A 27946-nucleotide genomic window follows, 5' to 3' on the forward strand; every position below is an offset into this window, starting at 1 on the left:
GTGCGTTTCTCTCCACTTTAATGAGTGTCTCCGCTCCCATCTGTTTGGCCGTTTGAAGAGGGGGTCCCTACTGCCTCAGTCCCCATCTTGAAGAGCTTGTGACCTGGCCAAGGAGTCATTCTTTAAAGAAAACTGTGTTTTGTTTTCAGGCTTCCCAGGTGGCGCTAGTGGTAAAGAACCTGCCTACCAATGCCAATGCAGGAGATGTAAGAGACACAGGTTTGATCCCTGGGTTGGGAAGATCCCCTGGAGAAGGAAATGGCAACCCACTCCAGTTTCTTGCCTGGAGAATCCCATGGACAGAGGAGCCTGGTGGGCTACAGTCCATAGGGTCGCAAAGAGTCAGACATGACTGAAGCGACTTAGCACGCATGTGTTTTGTTTTGTTCAGCCTATGAGGCCCATGAAGATTAATTAGAAGAAGACAATATCTCGTTTGCATCCAGTGAATTGGGTGAAGGAAGGTGAGTGTCCATCTGGGAAAACAGCTGGGCTGTTGCCGTCACTTCCCGCACGCAGGGCAGGCCTGGATAACCCTGCTCCGGGGGCTCCATCGTGTCAGCACAGTGGCCCGCCAGGAGCCCACGTGTCACGTTGGCTCCCCTCACCCCTCCCACACTGGGGAAGTACGGTTGTTTTCACTGGAGAGAAAACCCAAAAGAAAAAGAAACAGCCCTGTCCTCAGGGCCCCTGCCAGGCCCCACAGGGCTGACGAGGGGAAGGGCTCAGGCTCCTGTGAGCCGCTGTTGTCTTGCTGAGCGCCTGCCTTTACGTGCCCTTCTCAGAAATACACATTTGAAAGGGCAGAATGAGGGCTCCAAAGTGCTCCTGCCTGGGTGAATTTCTGTTTGAACTCCATTCTCTGTCCACTTCCCCAAAGAGGTGAAGCTGGGGCCATTGTTAATGCCCCAGCCTCAGAGTTCATGGTCAGCACGTCGAAATTCTCAGTCCACGCTGCATCTCCTCCTCCTTGAGTTGCACAATCAGGAGTATTTTTATCACCCATCCTTGATCCTCAGTGTCACCCAACACTTGAGCAGTGAGTCACTTCTCCAGGGAAGGGAAAAGGAAGGCTCAAAGGTGAGAGGTAGAGAGAGGAAATGACTCAGTGTCTCAGGAAACAGAAAGCCAAGGGCTCTAACTGGAGCTGGCTCATTCAGGAGTGCAGGGGTCCTCGTCCCCGACCCAAGTCAGACCACGGGGCTGCAGGGTGGAGGTCCCCGGTTCCCAGAGGAGTTAGTAGTTGATGGAGGGATCCACCAACCTTAACACAATGGTTCCTCACCCTGATTTCTTCACCCACACTCCATCCCACTCTTCTATCATCACCTTTTTCTCCTTGAGATGTTCACAGTGAAAATACTGCATTTTGTCATTTGGCTGTTGGTGTTGGCCTTGTACCCCTGTGTCATCCTCATCAGAGAATTTGTCTGGACTCAGCGGTAACAGCACCTGTGGAGTTAAGCTGGGCCCTCACTCCCACCCACACCCGTCCCAGTCCTGCCCTGAAGGGAGACCTGCGAGTGCTTCTTTCTCTGGAAAGTTCAGCGCTTTCGTCAGCAATCTGAAAGCAAAAGGAACAATCTCCCAGGCCAGTGGGCAGAAGCCAGAGGTTGGACTGGGCTCAGCAGGCCAAACCCACTTCACTTCTGAATCGTTGCCAAGCCGGGTGCCCTGGTTCCTGTTCCCTGGCGTCCCCAAGGAGAAGGCCCCAAGCGCATAGCCAGTGCAGACATCATCACTGTCACAGGGCTGGGGTTGTGGCTAAAAGGAGTCACGGTGGCTGGGCTCCTCTTCTTTCTACACTTGCTGCCATTGACAGAATATGACCAACACCCTTAGGCTAAAATGGAAAAATTAAGACTTTTCAATCTGTTGAGAGCAGAGTGCAGAGGAAACATGGCTACGGTTCTGTCAACCTGTGAAGTGTGGGTAGGGTGACCAGAAGCATGTACTGCGATCTGTGCAGTGCTAGAAACAAGGAGTCTCTCCTGCCATTGGAAGGAGAAGGCGTGTTAGGATATATAAAAAGTCCCCTTATACAGTGGGAAGTGTAAATATAGAATGTGTTATATAGACAGGTGGTAAAAAAGAAAGAAATGGGAAGATTTAGATCAGTTGCTGAATTACTAAGGCGTGCCTCTCTGAGCCATCCCGTAAACCATTGCTCAGTGTTCCCAGTACAGGAAGGATCCTGGGTTGGACAGGTTCTGTGGCCAAGCAGGCATTTTTACTAAGTATCACCATCTGCCAGGCCCTGTATTGTGGATTACTTTTGTCCCCATTTTACAAACTAGAACACAGAGGCTTAGCTAGATTTTATAACTTATCCTGGGTCAATGAGCCAAGATTAAGAAGGTTCAGACCCAAAATTTGAACTTTGGGTTTTTTGAATCCAGATCTAGGCCTCATCACCACTAGGTACTGCCTGTAAAAGAGGATAAAAGTAGAGGAGGTATCTGCCCCTCCTCAGGAAAAAATAACTGGAAGGAAGGCCACAAAAGTCTCCGAACCAGTGCACAGAGTAAAGTTGATGTTAGTTTGCCTGCAAACTCCTAAAGGTGACAGATCAGAGAGAAGCACACTGAAAAATAAAGTGAAATCTGCTAGAAGATATGCTCCATCAAATGAGTCAAGAAAATACTCGGGAAACAAGAAACAGGATCCCCCATGAGAAAGAGGGGAGAGGATTCGCCAGCGTGAAGGTGAAGGGTGAAACCGTGAGGACACCTATGTAGCAAGAATGGAGGGCAGTGAGTTCAGACTGGAGTCATTTGGAAGGATCCTCTGGAGAAATGTCTTTAAAAAGATAAAATTGATAAATATTTGCTCTATTTGAAAGTCTTGGGACAATCTGCAGGCCATTGTTAGTTAGTTTAGGATTGAATTATTGAAATTCATAGAAAACAATACAGTTATTAAATACAAGAAAAATAGAAAATTACGCTAAAAAGGAAAAGTAATCATAGTATATACTCCATGAAAGTGAAGTGAAAGTGAAAGTTGCTCAGTCATGTCTGACTCTTTTCGACCCCATGGACTGTAGCCTGCCAGGCTTCTCTGTCCATGGACTTCTCCAAGCAAGAATACTGGAGTGGGTAGCTGTTCCCTTCTCCAGGGGGTCTTCCCAACCCAGGGACAGAACTCAGGTCTCCCACATTGCAGGCGGCTTGTTTACCAGCTGAACTACCAGGGAAGCTCAGCTGTAAATAGCGTTAGTATTGTATAATACGTCAACGCTTAATACTGATCCAAACAAACTTACAGCACAGTTATCTTGGGAAGGAGGGAGTGTGAGATGAAAGTGAGCTAAAAGCTCATCTTCCGTAGCAGGAAGTCAATGGGTATAGCCCAAAAAGGGAGTAATGGGAAGTGGAAAGTACGTTAGAGGTATTGAGGAAAGTCAAAGAAGTGATATTGTAGGAGCTGTTACAGCTTACCCTGCGTAGTGAAAAGAATGACATATTCCAGGTAGAAATCACAGAACTGGCACTAAGGTAATCCCTGCTCACTCAGAGGAACTTCAGCTTCCCCAGCATCAGGCCGAGAGCTCAAGGTGAGCATTGGATAGCTGTCTGACAGGCCTCCTGAGAGCGTCTTGCCGTGGGGTGAAGGAGTTGATGGAGTGCCTCGCGTGCACCTGACTGACTGGCAGGGAGGCCGACGCCATAGGCGTGACAGGTCCTTGGGACAAAGTACTTAGGCAGAGCAGGGTTTAGGAGGGAAAACCCTGGGCCCTGTCAGAACACTGCTTGGTCAGGGGTCCCCAGAGGGAGGGTCCCTACAACCTTGTAAGGGACTTTGTTGGGGATTGAGTGAGAAGGGATTCCTGTGGCTAAGCTTGGAAGATACTGGCTTACACGAAGTGAAACTGGTTGGTTTGCCCTGCATAGTCCTCCTCAGATTCCTCGAAATGCCAACGTTTTATGAATCTCTCATCTGAGATGCAGTGTGCTGCATCCAGCCCTTGCCACATCTGCTTTTCTAAAAGTGTGTCTTAAATTAAAATTCCATCGAATGCCCTTTGGGAAGCCCTGCTGTGGTTTCTAGGAAGCAATTCTTTTTAAGAGTTCAGGGGAAAAAAATAGATGTGTCTTCGTGGCCTTGGAAACCCCAGAAGGAAAGACCACTCAAAGGGATGGGAGGCTCTTAAGAATAAATATTGTGGTTATATGTTTGCTGTCATCAGGAAGACCTAGGGGTTTTGTCTCAGCCATTTATTACCTCATTGTGCGATTTGGGTCTAGTTATTTAAGTGTCTGGGTTTCAGTTTCTTCATCTGTAAAATGGGAAAAATAATACCTATTTATAAGGTTGTTATACGGTTCATGGGGTTCTCAAGGCAAGAATACTGAAGTGGTTTGCCATTCTCTTCTCTAGCGGACCACGTTTTGTCAGAACTCTCCATCGTCACTTGTCCATCTTGGGTGGCCCTGCACGGGTTGGCTCATAGCTTCATTGAGTTATGTAGGACTGTGATCCATGTGGTCATTTTGACTAGTTTTCTGTTATTGTGGTCCTGATGCTGGGAAGGACTGAGGGGAGGAGGAGAAGGGGGCGACAGAGGATGAGATGGTTGGATGGCATCACCAACGCTATGGACACAAGTTTGAGCAAGCTCCGGAAGATAGTGAAGGACAGGGAAGGCTGGTGTGCTGCAGTCCATGGGGTCACAAAGAGTCAGACATGACTTAGTGACTGAACAACAACAATAGGGTTGTTATAGAAATGAAAGGAACAAATATATACAGGGTTTAGCATAGGACCTGGCTTCATAGTTGGGCTTCCCAGGTAGTGCAATGGTAAAGAATCCGCCTGCCAATGCAGGAGGTACAGGAGACATGGGTTCTATCCCTGGGGCTGGAAGATCCGCTGGAGTAGGAAATGACTTCATAGTTGGTACCTTTTATTATTATTGTGGATAGTCCCCTGAAAACTGAAAGGAGGTGTAATATCTCTGGGGACCAGTAAAGATATGTAGAGAAGTCTTTATGTAACTCAGAATATTTTTGAAGAATTTGAACAAAAGCTAGAAGTATGTTAGACCAACAAGAAAAGCTGAAACTCAAGAAGAGCTAAGTCTTGCAAAAAAAGTGCTATGATCAGCAAAAAGGACTATTTTTTATACTTCTGTTTAGAATGAGAAGAAGAAAACCTAGGTCCTGTTGTTTGGACAGAGCGATGTTAATCAGAGACAGAGAGGCAGCAAAAATTTACTCTACTTCTGTTAGCTTCCATCTCAAATAGAATGGTTATTAGACTAGGAAGAATCACAAAGGCATTGATAAAAGAGGATTGAAGCCATGATTTCCAATCTCCTGGTCCACATGTATTGCACCCCAGAATACCAGTCCAATTGGCAGATGAGATTCAGAAAGCTGGTGTCAGTAATCTCTGAGGGAATGGGAGAGAGGTGTTGGCAGACTGAAAGCACTCAGAAGTTCCAAGATGCGAAAAGCATCTTTCACTCTCTAGACTAGCGAGCTTGGTGTCAACTCACAGGGAAAACTCTGGGCTAGATTGTTCAGTGAGTAGGCTGTGAACACTCCCTAAGGAAAAACAGTGAGGCTTGCTTTCACAGCGAGTCAGGCCTGCCGGACCTTCCTCACTGCCTTTTCAGAAACACTTAACCTATTTCTACCTGGTAGATAAAGGAAGTGCTATAGACCTCATATAGGTGGGGGTGAGCAAGACATTTGGAGAGTGTCTTCTGACATCATCGTTGGCAAGACACAGAAATGTCTACAGACCATCCAGGAGGGTGAGGGACGTAGCGGTGGAATGGTTGGGTTGATTACAGTCAGTTGGATGCGCATACCCGAAGAGTAATGATGTCAATCTGTCAGCCTGTCTGCCTGGCCCTGTCCTGTTCACTGTTTAATCAAAGCCTGGGATGAGAACATGGATGGCAAGTTTATCAGTTTTGTCAGTGATGTGAAGTCGGGGGAAACGCCAATATGATGTGTGCCAGAGCCAGGTTTCAGAAATATCCGGACCGCTCGAAACCCTAGCTGAGTAACAGCAGAGTTCTGTTTCAAGCTCCAAATCGTCTAGAGTACACACAGGCGGGGGAAGAAGAGGTTTAAGCTTAGTCCATGGGAGAAAGCCTGAGGGGGATTTGTTGACAGAAGGAGTGCGGTATAAGTTGGTAGCTATGACGAGGTTACAAAGAATGGACAATTTGATGACAGTTTTAATAGAAATAAAGTATCCCAAGCAAGAAAGCTCACAGTCTCTCTGTGATATGTGCTGGTTAAACCACGTACTGTATTTCCACACATGGTACTTCACTTCTGGACATAACACTAGAGTTTGACAAGCTAGAGTGAATGCAAGGGAGAATTACTTGGATGGATGGATGATTTAGGACCTTATCTTAAGAATATAGTTGAAAACCACAATAACAACAGCAGAGAATATTGTTGAAAGTTGGGGCCACAAATCCTGGAAGAGAAACTCTTGTTGGGCTGTAGGAGCGGCCTTGGGGATGTACAAGGCTGTCGTGGAGAATGAATTAACCTACTTCTGGCTGACTTGAGGACCAGTGGATGAGAATTGCAGGAAGGCTCATTGTGCTCATTGCGCAGGAAGGGAGCCCTGCCAGCACATCCCTCAGCAGAACAAAGGCCTCAAGGGATTTTGCTGACCTGTAGTCGGGCCTTCCCAGAATACCAGTGGTTGACCAGGGCCCACAGTGACTGCTGCCCCATCTCAGAAGTCCCCCTCCCAAGCCCAGGGTAAGGACCTTTGCTCAGAAAGGGGGACTGACTTGGCTAGAGGCACTTGGATTCTGGGCCCAGGGTAAAGGCAAATAAGTCTCTATTAAGTTATCAACATTCCTGCATGAGGAGCAGATAGACTTCTAGAGGCAGCCCGCTAACATCCTGGTAATGCCTTCCAGATACATTTTGAGTACCTACTACATCCCAGGCACTGTTTAATGCTTCACCTAGGTCATCTCATTTAATCCTTATAAGGAAAGGGTATTATTATTCTTCCCACCAAGAAGATAGTAAAGCTTAGAGAGAAGTTAAGTTATTTGCCCAAGGTCATATGGGACTCGAACCCCAAACCTACGTTTATTAGCCACTCTGCCTCCCTGAGCATACTTTATCACCTGGCTCCATCTCCCCAGCAGCCCCTGGAGGTTGCCGGCCACCACGCCTTCCCTGGGAGCAGTTCTCCCCTCCAACCCCGAAGCTCTGCCTTCCCCTCCACTAGGAACTCAGGGAGAAAACAGCCCAGCTGAAAAATTAGGCCACGCTGGCGAGCACACTACTTATTTTTTTATGACTAAGATTAAGCTGACAACCGTGCAAAACATTGCAAACCTGTGTCGGCTGCAGATTTAATACCTCACCCAGCCCACACAAATAATTCATGCTTCTGCATCGATGTCCAGAAAAAACAAATCAGCAAAAAGCTGGGCTCCTGCATGTGTGTGTGTGTGTGTGTGTGTGTGTGTGTGTGCGTGTGTGTGTGTGTGCGTGTGTGTGTGCGTGTGCGTGTGTGTGTGTGTGTGTATCTGCCCTGTTTCCATTGAAGCAGCAGGCCGGAAATACCCAAGCTCCAGGACTGCAGATCTAGCATTTTGCAATTTTTTTTTTCTCTTTAAAGATTAAAGTACGTTTTCAAATGATTGAAGGTTGGTGGGAGGTGTAAATGTGGGCACTTGTCACATTAATTCTTCAGATGATTAAGTTCTTTTCCATTTCTTTAAAGCTGTTTGCACTTGGGTTTGATGTCCTCGTTCCGGGTGAGTGTGTTGTAGCAGTTACCAAGGTGACTTTAGCTGACTTTCAACAATTTATTTTTCCCTCCAGCTTGAGACGTCTCTAGCCCTGTGTGCTGTTGATTCTGCTCTCCCAGCCTGCTGCCCCCACCCCCCAGTTGCTATTCATCCGCATTTTTGCCTGTGTCAGAGAGGCCCGCTGCCCGGCCCCATCTGGCAGCTGGGCTGGGAGCCTGGTGGTGGGTGATGTGTCTCAGAGGTGACACAGGGAAGTGATGGTGAGAGTCACACCCTGGTTCTTCCTCTTAAACTCTGACTGTAGGCTTATCCCCTCTCCTGTCTGAGCCACAGTTTCCTTACCTGTACAAGAAGGGTTAACCACAGAAAAATTTACCTGGTGTAGGGTCCTACTCTGGAGCAGAGTAAGGGCTCACCAAAGAGAGCTGCTGCCTTTCCTGAGTCCTGCCCCCAGGCTGGTGTTTGGTGTTGCCTTCCTCCAAAGGGAAGCGTAGTGGCCAGGGCCTCAGGGGAAGAGAGCTGGTCAGAGGTCCGAGGCTCCCATGCTGGCCTGTCACAGCCCAGCTCTCTGACCTTGGATGCTTTACCGGGTCTCTTTCGTAAAGGAAAGAGGTAGATTAAACACCCTCAGAGTTTCCTCCCAGCCCTGAAATTCTGTGACCTGCTTGGCCAGCGTGTTTTGTCTTCTTCACAGGTCTGAAAGGGCTTGTCAAAGGAGGTGCTAGGGCAAAGGGCAACTCAGAGTTGGCTTTGGGAGCCCAGAGGAAGAGACTACTTTGTGAAAGAGCAGTCACACCTGGGGGTGGATCCATGCAGCTGGTGGGAATGGCCCCTGTTACCGTGGGCTTATAAGTCGCTGCCTCAGTGGGGCCCCGTGCTGCCCCATGTCACCCTCCATCTTGCCTACAGACCTCACCTTCTCCCTCTGGGGAGCTGCTCTCTGAGTGTTGGGGTGCCTCTTGGGCCACAGGCTGCAGCCCTCAGCCCTCCAGTGTATAAGGAGGTTATCAAACCCAGACATCCTGGATGGCTTCTGCCGCTTGAATGATAAATAACTAAAGCTTCTCCCCCAGTATTTACTTATTATATTTATTCATTTTTGGCTGTGCCGGCTCTTCGTTGTTGCATGTGGGCTTTCTCTGGTTGCTGGGACTACTCTCTGGTTGTATTGCACAGGTTTCTCATTATGGTGGCTTCTCTTGTTGCAGAGCACAGGCTCTAGGCACATGGGCTTCAATAGTTGTGGCTTGACGGCTCAGTTGTTGTGGCACACGGGCCTAGTTGCTCCTTGGCATGTGAATCTTTCCAGACCAGGGGTTGAACCCATGTCCTCTGTGTTGGCAGGCGGATTCTTATCCACTGCGCCACCAGGGAAGCCCAGCACCTAGTATTTTGATTGGATACTTGAGTAATTATTTTGAAATTCACAGTCCAAACCAGGATCTAGTCTTTTGAATGAGATCAGTGGCTAACCCTCACTTCCAGCTGGGGCAGATTTTCGAGGTCATCATTGGGGGCAGCTGAATTTGAAAGAGTGAATCTTAGATTGCAAAGGGGCCCTGTGGCCCAGCTATGGAGCAAGCTGTGGGTGGGAAGCAGGACAGGAAGGGGTGTGAGGCAGCAGTGGCAACATGCCGTGGCGGGAGCCACAGTCAGGAAGAATCTGGTACTGCACTCCTGGGGCCTCATTGCCCAGTAGGGTGGCGGCTGGCCCCACTGCCCAGCCAGGCTCTCAGATCTGAATCCTGCGAGCCTTGCTCTCCACCCTTCGGTGAGGCCTGTGTCATTTCCTGTTGGATGAAGGGTGTGCATGTCACTGTAGCTGTGGGCCGCCAGCAGGAGTGTGCATGCTCTGAGTCTGCTCTGATGTCACAGCCTTTTCAGGGTCAGCTGGAAGGAAGCTTTCAGAGCTGAGTCTCCTGAAACTTTGGCACCCCAGCATTGGAGAACTTGGGGTCTGGGACTCCAGGGCAGCAGAAGAAGGGCTCCCAGAGACCCCTGCTGCCATCTGAGGGAAGAACAAGCCACTGTGACAGCTTTTCTACAGTGTGTTGGCCAAAGATGAGGTTTCAGAACTAGACCCACCTGCGACCAGATCCCAGCTCCACAGCCCCCGCTGTGCAACCTGGACAAGTTACATCACTTACTTGATCCCAGACTCCTTATCTGTTAAAGGGCCATAAAAATCGTGCCCACCTCACAGAGGCGCTGTGCCCACCATGCGAGGGGTGCTTCGCACAGCAGCTGGCACTTGGCAAATGCGGGCTGAGTGAATGGTGGCTGTTGTTAGCTTTATCATCAGTCACCATCCTTGTCGTTGCACAGGAGCCCAGCCTGGGAGCCTCCTGTCCTGCTCTGCCCTGCGGTTTTCACCTTGTGCTGAACCTGTTCCTGTGCTTGCTTTGCAGGAGCCGCAAAGACAGCCTGGAAAGCGACAGCTCCACGGCCATCATTCCCCACGAGCTGATCCGCACGCGGCAGCTGGAGAGCGTCCATCTGAAATTCAACCAGGAGTCAGGAGCCCTCATCCCTCTCTGCCTCAGGTGAGTGCCACAGAGCACAGCTTGGCTTCAAGGAGCTACCAGGCCTGTGCTTGGCCCCCCATGCCTTGGCGGAGTCTAGGACCCTGGGGTGGAGGAGAGCTAGTCAGGCAGCTCCAGCCTGGGCCTGTGGGTGGGCCTGTGGGCAGGCCTGTGGCCCCTAAGCCCACCAGTAGCCCCCACTGCACTGAAGAGCTCTCCTTTGTGCAGAGAAGTGTTCCCCCTGCCCTGCTCCCTTACAAAGGTCCAGTAACCTAGGGTGTCTCAGACCACCCCCCTGCCATCCCACCAGCCTAGTGGCAGGGTCCCTGGTAACACTAGGGTGGTAGGGCAGGGGCTCTAACGGGTGGGGCTCTGTTTTCTCCTGCTTTGCTGTTTTTCCAGCAAAACATTCAGTTCTCTACACCCTGTGGCCCGCACACTCCTTGAGGGACTCAGAAGCCCAGACTGTGTCCCTTCTGCTGCCATCCACAGTGCTAGAAACCCAGCCCCAGGGCCAGAATGCAGCTTCCTGCATGAGGACACTGCCCTGGGGGAACCTGTGCAGCTGGCTTCCTCCACAGCCCTGGGGGTTCCACCCTCAATTTTACAGCAAGGATAACTGTAAACCCGGACAACAGTGACAGGGAAGAAGGGGGTTGTACTTGCTGGGACCATCCCCACTATCCCAGAGCCTGGGGAAAGAGCTTGGGTGGAAACCAGCCTGGCCCAACAGGGCAAAGACAGCCAGTGGTTAGAGTGACCAGTGGCTGGCCGGGGCCCTGTACAACCCCCACACCTCCCCAAGGACCCCAACCACTTCCTCCCCCAGCTCCCTCTCCGGCCCAGGCTCAGGGCCTTTAGGCTGGTGAAGGGTTAATCTGAGGCAGCCTGAGGAAGCCAGGAGCAGGTTTTGCTTCCTTTGCTGACTGGCATCTCTGTCCCCACAAGTTGCCCCTGCCCACCCTTCCCCCAGGTGTTATTTCCAGACTAGGGGTTAACAATAACTTCTGTGGCTCTCTCAGAGTGACCCTCCTTGGCTTCAGCTTTTTTTAAAGATGTGGACTTGGTAACCATTTAAATCTCACGAGAGGCCTGGGAGTGGGTGGACCAGACACAGGGTTGTGCTGTGAGGGCCCTGTGCCATCACCCAGGGGTGTGGGAAATTTGTTTAGGGGCTTCTTCATCCCCACCCTCCAAACAAAGGGGGGCACGATCCCCCTTTTAGCTCTGGACCTGACCTTGGGCACGTTACCACCTGGCCCCTCTGGCCTCAGTTTCCTCACCAGGACACGGAAGAGGTGGACCTCTCTCCCCTTGCAGCCCCTCTGAACGCTGCTCTGGTGTCTGCCAGCCTTGAACACTTCGGAAGGATGACAGTAGAACACTCGTGAGAGGCTTCTCTTGGGAAGTGTTGAGACGAACATGTTTAGTTAAGTCCCCTGTTAGTGGGCAGGTGGTCAGTCAGGAGGGCATTTTCCAGGCACCCCATCCCGGGAGCGTAGCCCCCACAGTCCCCGAGCGCCCTGGCCAGGCCCGCTCTCACTGTCTCACGTTCCCATCCCCAGGGGCAGGCTCCTGCACGGACGGCACTTTACATATAAAAGTATCACAGGTGACATGGCCATCACCTTTGTCTCCACGGGAGTAGAAGGCGCCTTTGCCACCGAGGAGCACCCTTACGCAGCTCACGGACCCTGGTTACAAGTGAGAAGGCTCTTTCTCTTCTGCCTGCCTCCTTTCCTGTGCCCACCACCTCCCTGTCCTCCCTTGGCAAGCTCCCAGGGGTGCCTTCCTGAGGGGCCAGTGGAGAGATGCCATGTGATGTGTGGATGCTTCCACCTAGCCCACCAGCTCTAGGAGCACTTCCTGGCCTCTGCCTGTCCCCCGAGACAGGAACAGTAACCTTCCAGGCTCTGGCTGTGGATAATTCTGTTTGCCATGGAAATTCAGTTTTGAGGGATGTGCGACTTTCTGCATCTCAGGTAAACCAAGGTACAGGAAATGAGGGGTGCAGCAGGGTGGGAGGGAGTGTGGAAGCCACTCTCCGCTATATGGGGAAGCCCACCAGAATACCTAGAAAGTAGGCATCTGAACCTGGACCGGGCAATGGGCTGTGATGGGCAGGTCTCGGCAGACCAAGCCTGCCCCCTCTCATCTAATGGTTCTCCTGTGTTCCTGACGGACATCCAGCTTCTCAGTGCAAACCTGCTGGCTTTTTCCAGAATACTTTGTCCTTCCTTTGCTTTTCTGGCTGGGGCACAGCCTCGAGCCATTGCCAAGCAGGGTGCCCAGACCTGACAGCCACAGGCCTCCTTCCAATCCCCACCCTGCCCAGGTCTCTAACGGGTACTTGGCCTGGTCCAGCCCACTCCCAGATGTAGTAGAGGAACAACATCCTTTTTTGTCTGTTGGGGGCATGGGAGAAGGAACACGCCACCTTACCTCTCTCAGAAAGGGAATCTGACCCTAATGTAAAAGATGACTCTGCCTTGTCTGTGGTGTATCCTGGGCAGTGGGGGGCAGCAGTGGGCAGGGGGATTACAGTACAGAGGAAGTGGGTTTAGGCCAGTCTGGGGGGCTCTGTGAAGTGTATTTACCATTAATGTAAGCATGCTTTTAGTTTGTGTGTGTGTGTCTCCTCCTCAGGCCAGCTCTTCCCTCCCAGTCCCCACCAAAATACTAACCCTTAATTAAAACAAACAGCAAACAAAGGATACCAACCAGACTCCCAAGACTAAGCTGAGGTAGAAATGGAAGCCATGCTTTAGGGATATTGTGTTCCATAAATTATCTTGCCTTTTTCCACTGTTGTTATTACATTGTTTCATAACAAAATTACTTTGAACCATAAAGTTATAAATACATTTTATAAGTCCCACTTGGTAACATTAGATTTCTGTCCATGTGGTGTTGGTAGTTACCTTAGCAAAAGCTCTGAACTATAGCATTTGAAATTAGCCTGGAACAAGTGGAAGGGGCCTCCTCCCACCCCCAGCATGTACCAGCCCTCCAGGCTGCTTGTGGAGAGCAGGGGCGGGGGCGGCACAGAGCTGGGAAGGAGTGGGGGGTGGACCATGCAGGAGACCCCAGCCCTGACAGGTCAGAGATCATCATTCCCAGCAGGTGACAGTGTGTTGACAGGTCTCAGCAGAAGTGTCCTCAGCGCTTTGCGTATTGAAGGTTAAGCACTTTTTCTTGGGAAAGTAGGAACTAGAGCCTCTCCAACTCGAGAATAAGTGCCACCCAGTTGCCTTTGACGTGCTCTACTCTGAACCTGTCCTTGGAGCCCCGCCATCCCTCCTGGAACATCTTCCTGCCTGGGGTGGGGGTAGGGGGTCAGCATCTGCAGTTCTCAGCAGCCTGGTGACCTGGGCCTCCAGAGGGCTCAGCACATGTCCCATTGATCCTCAGTCCCCTCAAAGGTCTGGGCCCAACCCTGGTTCCCAAGCCCCTGATCCCCTAGCTGCTGGGGTTTCCTTCCAGCTCTGCTCCCCCACGCCTCCCTGGCAGCCCCTCAGCCAGCTCGAGCACTCGCCCCGCTGACTCCCAGCACATGGTCCCCTCCCAGGCGCTGTTGCCCAGGGAACCGGAGCGGTGGGAACCAGCCGCTGGCCTCGGCATGTTTCAATAAAGTTGCTGTGCTGGGAGCTGCTTAATCAAAGGCCTGTGTTATGGGCTCATTAGTGTGGTCCACCATGGGGGCCAGCTCACAGGGGAGCTCCCGGGAAGGCTGGCTGGGGCCCGCTCCCCAAGCACGCACCCTAATTCACCCAGGGGTTTCTCAGGCCCTGTCCAAGGAGCCTTGGGAAACCCTCTGCCCCTGCCCCCAGCCCAGCCCTCCTCATCTCCCCACCCCCAAAGCAGTCAGCACTTTCTGCATCTGACTGCCAGCATCAGCCCGCCTTCCTCTCTAGGGTCTTGCCACTGTGGTCACAGGCAGCTCCCTGGCTTGTGGGAACCTGGGCTTGTAATTACTTGTGGGCCTCTTAGTCTCCCCCTGGGGCCGCCTGTCTCGCTGGGAGTCTGAGGACCTCCTGGAGGTCTGGGGTCAGGCTCCAGGTCACCAGTGAAGGCCCAATCCACTAGCCCAGGAAAGACACTGGGCCCTTCTAGAGGGAGACCCCAGCCGAGAGACTTGCCTTCACCTCCTATGGGAACCTCTCCCTCATGCTTCTGGATTCCAGGATGTCTCTCTGGCCCATGTGCCCAGGCCTCTGGGGGGCAGGGAGGCAGGAAGGAACTGAATGCAGCCGCCCCAGGACTGAAGAAACCCAGACTTCTGTTCTCTTGGCTGCTGCTGGAACACTCTCCGTTGGTCCCAGATGAATTGGGAGGGGCTAGGATGACTTTTCTTGCATCAGCCTTCAACAGCCTTGGAAGCCCTCGCTCCCAGCCTTGGCACCTTGTTCTGGCCTCCAGCCCAGGCCTGTTATCTCTTGGGGAAGTGGCATGGCAGAGACACCCCTCATGGGAGAAGATGACAAAGGAGAGCCTGAGAGAAAAAGGCAGAAAGTGAGGGAATCTGGGCCCTTTCCGGGGTTTCTGGAGTAGCCCCAGACAGGCCCCCACACCCACCAGCTCCTGGGCCTGCACCTGCCTTGAGGCTGCCCCCTTTCTCCAGGTCCGCCCCCCCACCCCCGCCCCATCTCTCCAGCTCCAGGAACGTCAAGGCCTGGTGCACAGAAAGGCAGGGCTGCCTGCCACCCCAGAGTGAGTATAGGGGACACTCCCCGCTTCCTGGAGGAACTGGAGAGGCAGGAATCCTCCAACTCCTTAGGCTGTTCAGTTTCCGGAGGTTGACACCAGACTCCTCCGTCCGCCCTACCCTTGGCTGTTTTTATCTCTGCTGAGATGGTGAAGGCTGTCAGCCAGCTCCAGAGGAGTACAGGAGGGTCTTTGGACCTGGGAAGGCCTGCCAGCGTCCGCTCCCGCACACACCTTCCCCCAGCATTCCTCAACCCAGTGGCTTTAACAAGCCTCTCTCCCTTGAGTCTGTCAACACTGGGCTGTTAGTCTCTGAGCGGGAGCCTGGCCCAGAGCTGAGTCGTTCATCCGTCCCCAGCCAAGATTGATCTGAAGGGGGAGAAGTCGGCCCCAGAGGTCACTCAGAGGTCACATCACCAAATATGAGAATATTTTTTTTAAGCCCTGCAATGCTTTCTCAGCTGTGTGGTGTCTGACGGCTCACCCAGGTGGCCCCCCTTTCCCAGCCATTCTCTGCCAGCCTTGATGGGAGGCCTGGGGCTTGGGAGAAGACGCCCAACAGCTGTTCAAGTGGGCTTCACTTCTCCAGGCCAGATCTGGGGAGTCACTGCCGGGCTCTGGTCCTCGCCCAGTGGCTGACTCACCCCCCCACCCTGTGGACAAGCCTCAGCCTTCTCCTGTCCCATGCACCCATTTGGACATTGTGTGGAAGACACTTGGTGAACCCTGGCCTTGGCCCTGCGCAGCTCCTCTTGCTTGCCTCTGCTATTTCTCCTTGCACTAGTGAACATGGAATCCCAGAAGACCTTTGCTTGGCTGTCCGAGGGTCCTCGTTGTCACAGGTACAGCCATAGGGCTTCAATCCCAGCACTGTGCCTGGGGAGGTACAGGAGAGGACTGAGAGGGCCTGTCGTGCCCTCACTAGCTGCCAGCCAGAGCAAGAGAAGTCTGAGCCCGCTCCTGGCCACCTCAGCCAACCCCTCGCCACCCACCGAGAACAGGAAATGAATGCAGCCTCACTGTGTGGCTGCTGCAGTGGGTACCTGCCACACCCGCACCTCTGCCCCTGAGCCTGGGGGTGGGGGTGGGGGTGCTCCAGGCCGTCGTCTAGCTTTTGTCCGGCCTGTTGGTGTTGGGGGGACGCAGACTGGATGGCTTCCTGGTCCCTGCCTCCTCCCTGCCATCATGGGTGCCAGAGCAGCTCCTTGGCAGGCCCTACCCTGTAAATAACACATTTCCTTCCCTGAGAGAAGGAAAGGGAGGGAAAAAGAAAGCCAAACTTGTTGGGAAGCAAGAACAACGTGTCAACACGAAGAGCAAACAAGGCCCCAGACAAAGTGAGGATTGTCACACCGAGGGGAAGGAGTGGGCATTGTCAGTGCTGTTTGCAGACTCAGAAATATCACTGACCGCAGACATTTGAATCAGATCTGCAGTGGCTGGGCCCCTGCCTGCCCCACCGCCAGGCCTGCCCAGGGCAGGCATGATGAAAGATCACTTTTTTCAGGTTCCTTCTGGAACTTGCCGGGGCCTGGGGAATTGGGAAGATTGTTGACGATCCTCCGTCTTCATCCGCCAGCCAGGCTATCCTAAGGCACTGGGTGTGAGCACCTTGGAGTAAGTTGCTGGCCTGTGTTCCAAGTCCCCTCCTTGATCAAAGGTGGAGGCTGGGAGTATGGGGCAGGGAGCCACTGCCCGCCTCACAGCTCTACCAGTCAGAGCTGGTGGGAGAGCTGCAGCCACTAACTCATCCCTGTTGGTTAAACCTGTGCCTAGACCCACTGCCCCTGTGAGTGTGTTTCCCCAGGGTACCCTCCACCAGGATCTTCTGCAGGGAGGGGTTGCCTTTTTAAAATGCAGATCCCTTGACCTAGCTACTCAGATTCAGAAGGTCTAGATGGTGCCTAGTATCTCCAGGTTTTCAAAATCCTCCCCAGGGAGTTTCTTCTCAGATTGCTTGGGGGGCTTCCCCGCTCACTGGAGCGTCTTCTCCCTCCAAGGGCTGTTTGTGCACAGACGTAAGCCTCTTATGCCCAGTTCTTGGTGATCATGAGCATCAGTGAGTGCTGTCTCATTAGTAGTAGTATTTCTACTGCTGTTTTCTGCACTGGAGCAACTGTCGCCTCGTGTACATGTTTACCGAGCTGACCTGGAAATCTGCCCCATTGGAAACTATATCGGGGCATGGTTTGCCTTCCTTTCCACTTGGCCAACCTGGTTTTGAACAGCTGCATGTCTGTGACGCCCAGGGTTCCAGCCCTCTTGAGCTGAGCAGGTGGCCAGGAGATGTGTCGCTGGTTTTCCAGGCCATTGGGTTGAAGCCAGAGTCACTTCCACCTCCCCCAGCAGAGAAGAGAAGTCAGCTTTGAGTATACGAGGCTTCTAGAATTGAGGTGCCCTCCCCAGACAGAAAAAGAACATCTTCTACCACCATGAGTTCAGGTCACTGCTCTTCTAAAGTCCAGACTTGTCTTGATACCCGCTCGTCTGCAGAGTGGAAATGATGGTTACCTTCCTCACAGGGTGGCCAAGATGATACCAGTCAAGCACTTAGCCCTGTGCCTGGCACATGGAGGAGGCACTGGTGCTTCTGCTGCTGGCGGTGTTATCCTTACTGCTGTCATTCTCATAACCCTTCTTATTATTATTTGTGGCAGAGCCAGGCAGCTCCATGGGGACCCAGGGAGCTTCAAGAGTCCCAAGTCCCAGAACTGCACAGGCTTTTCCCACAGTTGCATCACAACGGCGTGTCTGTTCCTCGTGAGAGCATCCAGGAGCTGCTGCATCGCGGCTGTCTATCTCCAGTGTCCTGTTGATAGGATCTGTTAACATTCTCAGCTCCAGGTCTGAAATATACAAAGAACAGGGCCTGTTTGTTCAATCTAAGCTTCTAAGGTTTAACTCCCAAAGGAAATTAAATTAGGTGCCTGGAGCTATGACAGTCTGTCGTGTTTCTTTGTAGGGAATGTCACCCTTAATATCATGCAGATCTCGTGTACAATTTTCCCCATTCAATTCTTTTAAAATAATGCGAAGTTTCCAGCAGGAACCAGCCAATCACCAAAAGTGAAAATTGAGGAGCCACTAGGGTTTGTCCCTCCTTTTGGTCCTGCCGTCCCCTCCCCCAGCTGAGTATAAAATGAGTCCACACACAGATATTAATAGTACACATTTGGTAGTTGGTCTACCGAAAGCCACCGTAACTCACACTCTCTCCACCACCAACTCCACACCTTTGTCAGAAGAACTGGCTTAGGACTGAACTCCTGTTAGTGGGATTATTTTCCCCATTTCTCCAGCTCTTTGGAGTCTCTCTGTGTGGTCACCATTCCTGTGAACCCTCCCCCACCCCCTCTCACCCCCAGCACTAGTTACAGTCCCAGGCCTATTTACCTCTCTGGCAGAAATGTCCACCCTCCCAAGTATTTGTGGGTTAGAAATCAGTTCAGCCTGGCCCGGACTGGAGCCATTGTAATATAATTGGGTTTTAGGTATGCTTGTGTTTGTGCTCACATTTGCAGAGATGGCAACAAGCCCCGGAAATTCCCAAAATGTGAATATGACTTTTGTACTGCCCAAGCAGACTGGTGATAACTGGTCGAGAGACTCCGGGCTTTGGGGGGTGGGGGGGGGAGGGGGGAACCCTGGGATAAGAGCAAGAGGAGCAGAGGCTCCGGCTGTGGGAGCTGGAATCAGTGGCATTGGGCAGCGCCACGGTAGTCCATGAGAGGAGTTACGCGGTCCCAGCTTAGGGAGCCAGGAGGAAGGTGGGAGGGGGCATCTCAGGTGGGCATTCTCGCAGACCCGCTTTGCCTGTCCAAACTTTGTCTCTGTCTCCACTTGAAGCCTAAGCTCTTAAACAGAAACTGGTGAGGAGATATGGGCTGGTGGTTGGAGCTGTTTTGTCCCTGACTGTGGGCTTGTAGCCTGAGAAGGAGACGACCTTTGGCTCCCTGTTAACCCCAGGAAGGTGCTTGTCCAGCTGGGGAATGGACTGCTTTCATGGCTGTTTCCCTAGGGCTCCACCCAGGGCCAGGCCTAGCAGAGGCACCCAGGGAATGCTTCTGGAATCAAGTAGGTTGACGGGCAGGTGACCGGAAGAATCAATACACTAGTAAACGCCGTGAGGGTTAGACTTCAGGAACTGGAAGCTCTGCTTTGCACACTAACTTTAGAGTCCAGAGAAGGCTGGGACATGGGGACTTCCCTGGTGGTCCAGTGGCTAAGACTCCGCCTTCCAGTGCAGGGGGCCTGGGTTAAATCTGTGGTTGGGGAACTAAGGTCTTACATGCCATGGGGCAACTAAGCCTGCACACCCCAGTGAAGACCCAGCTCAGCCAAAAAAATAAGGACCAGGAGATGATCTTTTCTCCGCTGCTCACAAGCCATGTGACACTGGGCAAATCTCATAACCTATCTGTGTCTCAGTTTCCTCATCTGAAGGAGATAAGCTCTATGAGCGCTTAGCACAGTGCCCGGTGTGGTGATATTTTGTCTGCCCACTTGGGGTAGTTTTCTCATTCCTTGCTCACACCTCCACCCAGTCAACTTCCTCCCTTCGGAAACTTCCATCCTGTGAGGTGCCTAGTGAGCCTGCTTGCTTGCCCTCCTTCCTCTGCCATTCCACTTTGTCTGATACACTGACCTATTCCAGATGTTGAGCCATATGTTCTTATCAGAATGGACAATTCCCTGGGGAAACCTGCTGGTATTTTCTCAAGTCCTGGATCCTCCTCCTTGTCATAGGGGACTTTTCCCACACCTTGGTCTTCACCTCGTTGTTTCTCTTCCTCCATCCCCACATCCCACCCCAGGGCATTCAGAGGCTACTGGAGAAGGCAAAATAGAGGTGGGGAGAGCCACAGCCTGGGGTTACAGAAGGGTCCACTGCAGAGGTCAGGAGGTCCCATGGACCAGCATGGGGAGGAGATGGGTGGAAGACAGGATCAGGTTGGGAAGAGGAAAGACATGCCCAGCCTGGGCCCAGTGTGGGACCGGCCTGCATAGAGGAGCCTGTTGAGAAGATGGCCCTGCAGGTTGAGGAAGTCCTGGGTATCCTTGCTGTTGACTGCATGCATGGTTGACTACACACATGGGTGAGGGTGGTGGTTGTGCCCCTGAACAGAGGGGCAAGGCTGTTCTCAACAGCAAGCGTGAAGCCTCAGGTAGCAGACCAGAGTAGTGAAGTGGGATAGGTGGGAGGTGCCCTGGAGAAGACATTTCTTAGAACTTGAAGGACTCAGTGGCTGAATGGGGCTGGCAAGGCAGGGCTTTGGGAGCTTGGGGCCTGAGAAGAGGTAGACACTACGCATGGGAGTTGAGGCGTCCCTTTCCCTTTGCTAAAATGAGAGAGGCTGGTGCAGCTCAGACATTCCTAGAGGTACCTTCCAGGGCATTTCCAGATTCCAGGCAAGGCTTGTATTCCAAACCTGGACAGATTCGTTTTGTCCTCCCAAGTGGGACTCTGGGAACACGCAAACCTTGTTGAACAAGGAGGATGTTGGAGTCACTCTCCTCTGCCCTGTGGCTTTTCTGTTTCCCCTCTACCATACTGCAATGTGCAGGGCGCCCGGACTGCCAAACAGGCGGCCTTCCCTGCCCCTTCTCATGTCCCTCCCGGGGCCAGCACTGCCATGTCTCCTGACGTCCTCGCCCTGCTCCCCGCTGTCCTGGACGTCCTCCCTTCTCTGCCCCCGTCCGTCTGATACTGTAGGCAGCTGGTGGTGGGAGGTGGGGGCAGACTGGGGGTGACAGTCAGGGCTAGGCCTCAAGTACTTCCCCTGGCCCTAGAACATATCACAGTGGGCTCACCGCTCCTCCACGGCCTGGACAGAGGTCCATAGCTTGGCAATTAGCAAAAAGACCATATTCTTTAAACAAATAATAATAATAAAAGCCTGTCTTGTGCCTTCTTCCCAGATTCTGTTGACCGAAGAGTTTGTAGAGAAAATGTTGGAGGACTTAGAAGATTTGACTTCTCCAGAGGAAGTAAGCTGTTTGGTTCTCTCTGACAGCAGGTTCCAGTCTCCAGGAGTCTGTCTGCGTGTGTGCATGTGTCTGTCTCTGACGTGTGCAGAGAGGCTGGAAAGGAGACCCTGGAGATGTTAAACAGCTTTATTTCACTTCCCTGAACCTCCCCCTGCCCCACCCTCAACCCTTGTGAGGACACCCAGCAAATTGTCTGAATTGCCAGCTCCCAAGAAGCTCATTGAAGAGGCAGCCAGGGCCTTTGGGCTAGTACAGAGTTCTCCTCAGCCCCTGCTGTTCCCTGGCAGGTTTTGAACAGAAAGCCCACGCCTGCTGCCAGAGAACATTCCATGGAGTTCTGGTGGGCAGCGAGGGGCTCCTGCTCCAGCCTCAGGCCACCCAGGAGCCACTCTCCCTCCCGCCTCTGGCCACAAGCGCTCCCCTCTAGGCCCGCCTCTTCCAGCCCCAGCCGAGCTGTGGGCCAGGTGGGGGCCTGTGCTTGTCCTGGCTACTCCGCTGGGGTACAGGAGTGGAGCCCACAATCCCTTTTGTTTTTCTTCCTTGTTCCCGGCATCCTCATTTGTGGGGACTTACCTCATCCTGGAAAGTCCCTTCCCCTCCCCCGGCCTCCTACCAAGCAGCACCCCAGCAGGGCTGAGCCTTCCTGGCCTCAGAGTCCTGCCCAGATAGGTTAGTGGAACATTAGCACGCTGATAGTTCTAGGGCTTTTCTGGGCCCTCTCCTGTCCGGGGGCAGAGACAGACCCTTCTTCTGCCCTTTCTGCCCAAAAGTGTATTTTGGGGAGAGCTCCTTCACCTCCCAGGCCAGAGCGAGGCCAGGCAGGAGCCAGCTTTCAGCCAGGACCCAGTCAGCCTGGACACAGAGGCCTCCGACGGATATCCACAGGGCGGAGGACAGTCCACGGGGCAGGACTGGCCCATCCAGGTCTCCAGGTGGACAGGAACTCCTCAGAGCCTGAGGTCACCCCTAGTGGGATAATGTCTTCTCTCTTCTCATTTATACATTCAGAAGTCACTAAGTACCCAGTCTGTGCCAGCTGGTCAAGCCCCACAAGTCACCAGCCCCTGAGGCCCAGCTCCCATTCAGTCAGACCAGAGCCGGCTGCCCAGAAGCGCTTCCGGAGAGGCCATGTCGCACAGGGATGGCATGGCGCCAGACTGCTGCTCTCAGCTCGGGTGCTGAGGGGGTGGAAGAGGGGTAGTCCAGGCAGGAGGGACAGGAGCCAGGAGGAGCTTAGGAAAGTAGGTCACTAAAAATGACTTTTTTTTTCCTTTCCTGTGCAAGGCTGTCCCCACACCCTGCCCTCCTCTCCACTTTGGTCCTGGCTTGGACAGTCCCCCATCAAGAGGGAGGGAGAGGGAATCAGCCGGGCAGTGTCAGGCCGTCCTCTTCTAGCACCAGCTCTGAGCAGGCTGAGGGCCCTGCTCTTCCCTCCTTCCCAGCTTGCTCCCAGATTAGCAGGAGACCTAAAAGGCAGACCCCACTCCTAAATCAGGGAGCATCTATGAGCACCAGCTGTGTGCCTGCTGGCCCCATGCAGGGTCCTCGCATACACAGGGAACATGTCAGTCTCTTCCCCTATCCCCCTCCAGAAGCTTGAGAAACAAAACTGTAAGCAAATCAGTGATTCCGGGGAGTCGGGTCGTAAGAACTTGGGCTCTCCTTGGCCACTGCCAGCACCTCTCTCAGGCTGGTAACCCTGGGAAGCGTGTGAGGATGAACAAGTGGGAGCAGGGTGGGGAGCGCCTCTCAAGTTTGCACCAGACCCAAGAAGTCACCTCAAACCACACTAGCTCTGCTTCTCCACTCCCACCAAGGCCAAGGCAGGGCCTCCTTCCTTTGGGACCCTTTGGCAAAGGCTCCAGAGGGCAGGTTCCAACGTTCTTCCCTGCCAGCCTCAGAAAGGAGCCATGGCAGGGACAGGACCTCAGAGTTCCAGACCTCAAGCCACTTCCCTGTAGCATCTGCACCCTCCCCTGCCCCCCCATCCTCTAGCCCCCAGGCCTCAGGGAGCAGATTCCTTACATGCTTGTGGCCAGAGGCAGAACCAAGGAAGTGAGCTGGAGGGAGGTCAGCCCAGTCAAGAAAGAGTCAGAAAACAAGCCTCCAAGCCCAGTTAATTATTGGCTGGGTGCGGGGAAGGAGGGGTCAGCACTGGATCCCAGCCTCTCACCTGGTTCAACATTCGTGACTGAAGCCAGGCAACTAACCGGTGGTCTGTCTTGCCCCAGCACCCAGGAGACAGGGCCTGGGTGAGGGTCCTGGCCTCTCTAGGCAGTGTGGGAAGAAGGCAGTGGATTCTAACCGTGTATCCTCTGGTTCTGTGCTTGTTGCCCCCTCCACAGTTCAAACTTCCCAAAGAGTACAGCTGGCCAGAAAAGAAGCTCAAAGTCTCCATCCTCCCCGACGTGGTCTTTGACAGCCCGCTGCACTAGCCTGGGCTGGCCCTGCAGGGGCCAAGGGCGAGCCCAGCTGCTTCCCGGTGACTCCAGTGTAACAACTGCATAAACGAGATTCCTGCAAACACAAGGACAAGTGTGAGGATGACTGCGTAGCCCCTACACTGCAGCCTGCTGGGATGCCCCGCACAGGCCGCAGGGCTCCCCCTCACCTGCAGCTTGGGGGGTCTCCGCACCTGCAGCCGGCCGAGCCACATGACCAGGCCGGGGCCCCAGGGGGCTGCAGTCGGGCAAATGTCAACTTTCCCCTCCTGCTGCCACCGCAGGTTCTGGTTTGAGATTTGCCTCTGGACCTCTTATGTGCCCCCAGGTGGAGACAGGCCTCATTCCCACCTGCCCTCTGCCGCATAGCCCAGCGGGAGGGAGGTGTAACAGCCAGCTACCCTGCCCAGCTCAACTCTGGGAAGCCTTCGGTAGTCAAGCTCTTCTGGCGGTGCAACGATTCCTTTGATCGTGTTTGGTTTTCTTCCTCCTTATTTTATTTTGTAGAAACCGGATGGTATTTTATTGCTCTTCAAAGATGTCCAGAAGCCATGTATATATGTTTTTTTAAAAAAAACAGAACTTTATTTCCAGATGAACTTTCTCATTCTCACAGACAAGGGCCTGGGGCCGTCTCCCCCAGAGCCGCCACCAGAAAAGGTGCTGGTGTTCACCTGCCGGTCAAGGCCTCGGAGGAGTCAGCTTCGCACAGAGGCTTTTCTTCCCAGCCAGGCCTGGGGGAGCCAAGACACTCCCCCATGCAGCCTGGAGCCCAGTTTAGCTGGGGCAGGAAGGGCTGCTGCTGGTTCCCAGGTGGACTGGGCCCCCACAGAGTTCAAGATCATCAGGGTCTCTGAGACTTGGTGACCCCAGCCTCATCTTCTAGGCATTTTCCTCCCAACCAGGCCTGCCCAAGACAGGGTAAAGCCCAGCACTTCATAGACCATCCCCACCTGCCACTCAGGGCCTGGGTCTCCAGCTCTTTGCCACTCCCATCCCATTTCCTCATCCACTGGGCCTCCCAGCCTCCAGGCTGCAGGACTCTTACTTATTAAAAACAGAAGAATCAACCTCTTCACATGTCTTTCACATTAGTTTTGCAAACACTGCACTCTCCCGCCTTTCATTCATTTCTGTGTTGATTCATTTCTCATCCTTCATTCTCTACCCCTTGTCCTGTCTCCTTTCCGGCATCCTGGCCTCTAGTGGTCTTTGGTTCCTCACTCCAGTACTGCAGATCTCACGGTCTTCCTGTCTCATAGCCAACCTATCTCTGACCCGTAGTTTGGGGGTTCTTCTGGTGTTGTCTCTCACTTTTGACCTGTAATCACAAGCCCGTTTCAGGCCCTCTTACCCCTAACTCTGGGGATGGCTATTACGAGACCACCCTTCTGGCTCTCCCATGACAAAGTTCTTTTGTCTGTCAGGGACCACACAGACAGACAACATGCCCTGGCCCCTGTCTGCAACCGCCACACACATGGGCACTATCAGGAGTGCCGAGGAAGCCCATAGGGCGCAGGGCACCTCTGATGAGCCATCCAGCCAAAGAGCTGCCTTCAGGGGCATGAGGGTGGCCAGGCTATTGGACTTCCAAGGGGCCATTCAGGTCTGGCTCTTTCTCTGCTTACACCCTCAGGGCTACCTGGTTAGCACCATCAAACTCAGAGCTTCAAGGCAGATCCACCTGGCATCTGGGAGACACATACCACCACCACCACCACCCCCCCACCACCGACACAGCAAAGGTGGAAGCCCCTCTGGACTTGATGTTGGCAGCAGCTGTGCCTTCTGCTCTGAGGACTTTTCCAGAAGGACATTTCCTGGTCTTCACCCACCACAGCATCCCCACCTTGAAAACTCTTGTCTTTAGATGTTTTGTGGCCAAAGAGGTGTCATTGACTTGCTTCCTTTCCTTGCCATCCTGACCTACTTCTCCACAGATTCTTTCTGGGGACCTGCCTCTACCCCGCCTGCTTTGGCTTGGGGGCAGGCGGGTATTTTCTGAGCTAAGTTTTGTGGTCAGTACAGAAGGCAAAAGGGAAGCAGGTTAGCTCTGAGACAACAAGCCTGTGAAGCCTGTGGCTCCTTCCTGCCTCCCCCCACCCCCGCTAGCCCCTCCTCTTATCGGGAACCTCCAAGGTTCAGCTGAGACCAGCCTCCATCTCATTTCCCTACAACGCTTTGGCTCCAGAGGGGTGACAGAGCATCTACCATCTCTGCCCAGACCTCTTTCCTCTTTCTGGAAGGTGGTGGTGCCTTCCAGAGGGAGTTCTTCACTGAGAGGGGACCCCCATTGAGGATAAAGCAAGACAGATTGTGGGGCACGTCCAGCACAGCACTTGGCATATAGCAGGCACTCACTAGAGGGACCCCTTCTTTCCCTCTCCGTAGCTCTTTGGAAGCCCTGACCTCATAGTAAGTTGGGGAGGTTAAGAAGTCTTCCTCCCTACATCTGCCTACATAGGCTTCCCTGAAGCTTGCCCCTTCCTACTCTGTCCCTCCATGTCCCTGTGACTGAAGCTTCTGAGGGGAAGGGGCTCCTTCATGCTATTTGCTGGCAACACAAGGTGGACACAGCCGCAGCTCCTCAGGCCCAGTGTGGGCTGCAGGAGGACCACGGCCCCAGCTGCCATTCTGTGGGGGTGGAGAAGCTCACGCAGGGTCTCAGGTCTGGCTGGGGAGCTGGTGCCTCTTCCTGCCCTTCTCTTCCAAAGGCGAGGCTTCAGGGCAGGGTCTGGGAAGCCTTGGGGAGAAACTAAAGGGCTAGCATGTTTTAAAAAATAAACACAAGTTCTTGGGACTGGGTTTTGAGATTGAGAACAGGGGAAAAACCTGCAGGTCCGCCCCTATGGGGCAGACCAGGAGAGAATTCCCTTGACTGTATTTTTTTATCTGGTTGTCTTTCCTCGCTGGCTTCCAGGTCCTTGTGTCAAGTGAGGTACCTGGGTCCCTGTTATAAGTCAGGAGCCCTGTAGAAAGAGCCCTCCTTTTGTACAAGTACCTGAATGCTGCAATGAGCAGACTTTTGTAAATTTTTATATTAGTTTCTAATGTCAATGGTGACTCGGTTCCTGGGGGCTGCAGCCAGCCTGGGACTTTTGTAAGAATTTTTGGGTGACTCACTTAGATGTCGTTTCCTTCTTGTCCCCTCTTCCTCTGTGTAATCTAAGTGCATTAAACGTATTTGCAGAAGTGCCTGGGTCTTGTGCTCCTTTCTGGCTGCCTGGAGTAGGGGAGCGGAAAGCCTGGGGCCCTGGCAGAGGGCTGGGTTGGACTCAGCCTCTTAGAAGAAGCCAGGATGTGGAAAGGCCCAGAAGACTGATGTTGGGAGTGGAGGGGGTGCCAAGGAAGCAGGATCACGCAGCAGTGACTCTTCAGTCATGCAGAAATGACTTCACAGGGACAGGCTCTCTCACTGGTCTTGAACTCCTCTAAGGTCAAGGGGGTAGGAGGTGGAACAATCTGGGGTGATGAGTGAGTGGGTAAAGACCCTCTCTTCTGCCTCATTCTCCTCCCCTCCTCTCACCAAAAAAAAAAGAAACCTTTTTCCCCTGGGAAGTCGGGCCTTCCTCAGGTCCAGTTTGGAGTTCTTATGCCCCTTTCAGCGAGGGCAAGAGACAGCAACAACCCCCACCCCCACCCCCAGCCACCTACATTCAATCTCCTAATTCAGGGCCTGGGGTAGGCTCAGAACCAGCACACCAGCCCACCCTTCCTATGAAATCTTCTGGGCCTGCTCTGGGTGAGGAGGCAGGTGGCTCTTCCTTCCCCGAATCGCCCAGCTCCTGTCTCTCCAGGGCCTGGTGTGGCAAAGCAGAGCCTAGTGCTAGAGGGGAGAAGCCCCGAGAGGCAGGCAGGAGAGGGGTCTGCACCCAGCCCAGGTCCACAACCCTGCAGGACTGCTCTGGGTCCTCACACATTCTTTCCCTTCCTACTAGGCCTGCTTGTCCATCCTGTGGAGTAGCAGAGCCCTTTTCTTCTGGTCCTCAGGATGGAGCCATAGTACCCAGGAGGTTCTGCAGAGGTCCTGGGGGTGGCTTGAGAGGGTAGGACCTGAAGGAGTCAGCTCCTGTCTGAAGGGCTCTTAGCTCCCCTCCCTGTCCTCTTGAGAAGCAGCTGGATCTGTGGGACCTGCCTTAGAGGGAGGTCACTACTCCTTCCTCTGTGACCTCCTGCTGAACTGTGGCTGCCCCTACCCCCACCCCAGGCAGTGGGGCAAGTCCTGTCTGGGGCCTTCAGTCTCTCCGGGAGGCAGAGCCTCCTGGAGCCAGGCTGACTACCCTGGGGTGGCCCAGGCCACACCCCTTCCCCTTTCTCCCTGGAGACTGGGGGCGGAGTGCTTATCTAATCCTCCTCATCTGACTAGCCTGGAAGGACCCAGGGTCAGGGTGACGTTCTTGCCCCAGAGAAAACAGAATAGGGAGATTCTGTGCTGAGGTGACTCTGGGGGAAGGAGCAGGCTGAGTTTGTTTCTGGAAAGAAAAGAGTTCCTGGGCGTGAAGCAGAGACTCTATCCCTAGATGTAGGGACAGAGGAAT

At 53.3% G+C, this 27946-nt stretch overlaps 1 protein-coding gene across 5 annotated transcripts in view; it reads left to right on the forward strand.

Annotated features, from left to right (window-relative positions):
* SUFU (SUFU negative regulator of hedgehog signaling) overlaps positions 1-26601 on the forward strand; it is a 106312-nt gene extending 79711 nt beyond the window's left edge. For 2 of the 5 annotated variants that reach the window (XM_045164136.1, XM_045164138.1), the window contains exons 9-12: positions 10159-10293; positions 11838-11976; positions 20896-20964; positions 23310-26601. In XM_045164136.1, coding sequence (XP_045020071.1) covers positions 10159-10293; positions 11838-11976; positions 20896-20964; positions 23310-23399 — 433 coding nt within the window. In that variant the 3' untranslated portion in view covers positions 23400-26601. Of the gene's footprint in view, positions 1-10158; positions 10294-11837; positions 11977-12115; positions 12265-17633; positions 17821-20895; positions 20965-23309 lie in introns of those variants that run through there. The other 3 variants (XM_045164137.1, XM_045164139.1, XR_006640540.1) reach the window with 3 other exon arrangements.
* The last annotated feature ends 1345 nt before the right edge of the window (positions 26602-27946 follow it).

This window comes from Bubalus bubalis, chromosome 23 (genome assembly GCF_019923935.1).
Source record: "Bubalus bubalis isolate 160015118507 breed Murrah chromosome 23, NDDB_SH_1, whole genome shotgun sequence".
NCBI lineage: Eukaryota > Metazoa > Chordata > Mammalia > Artiodactyla > Bovidae > Bubalus > Bubalus bubalis.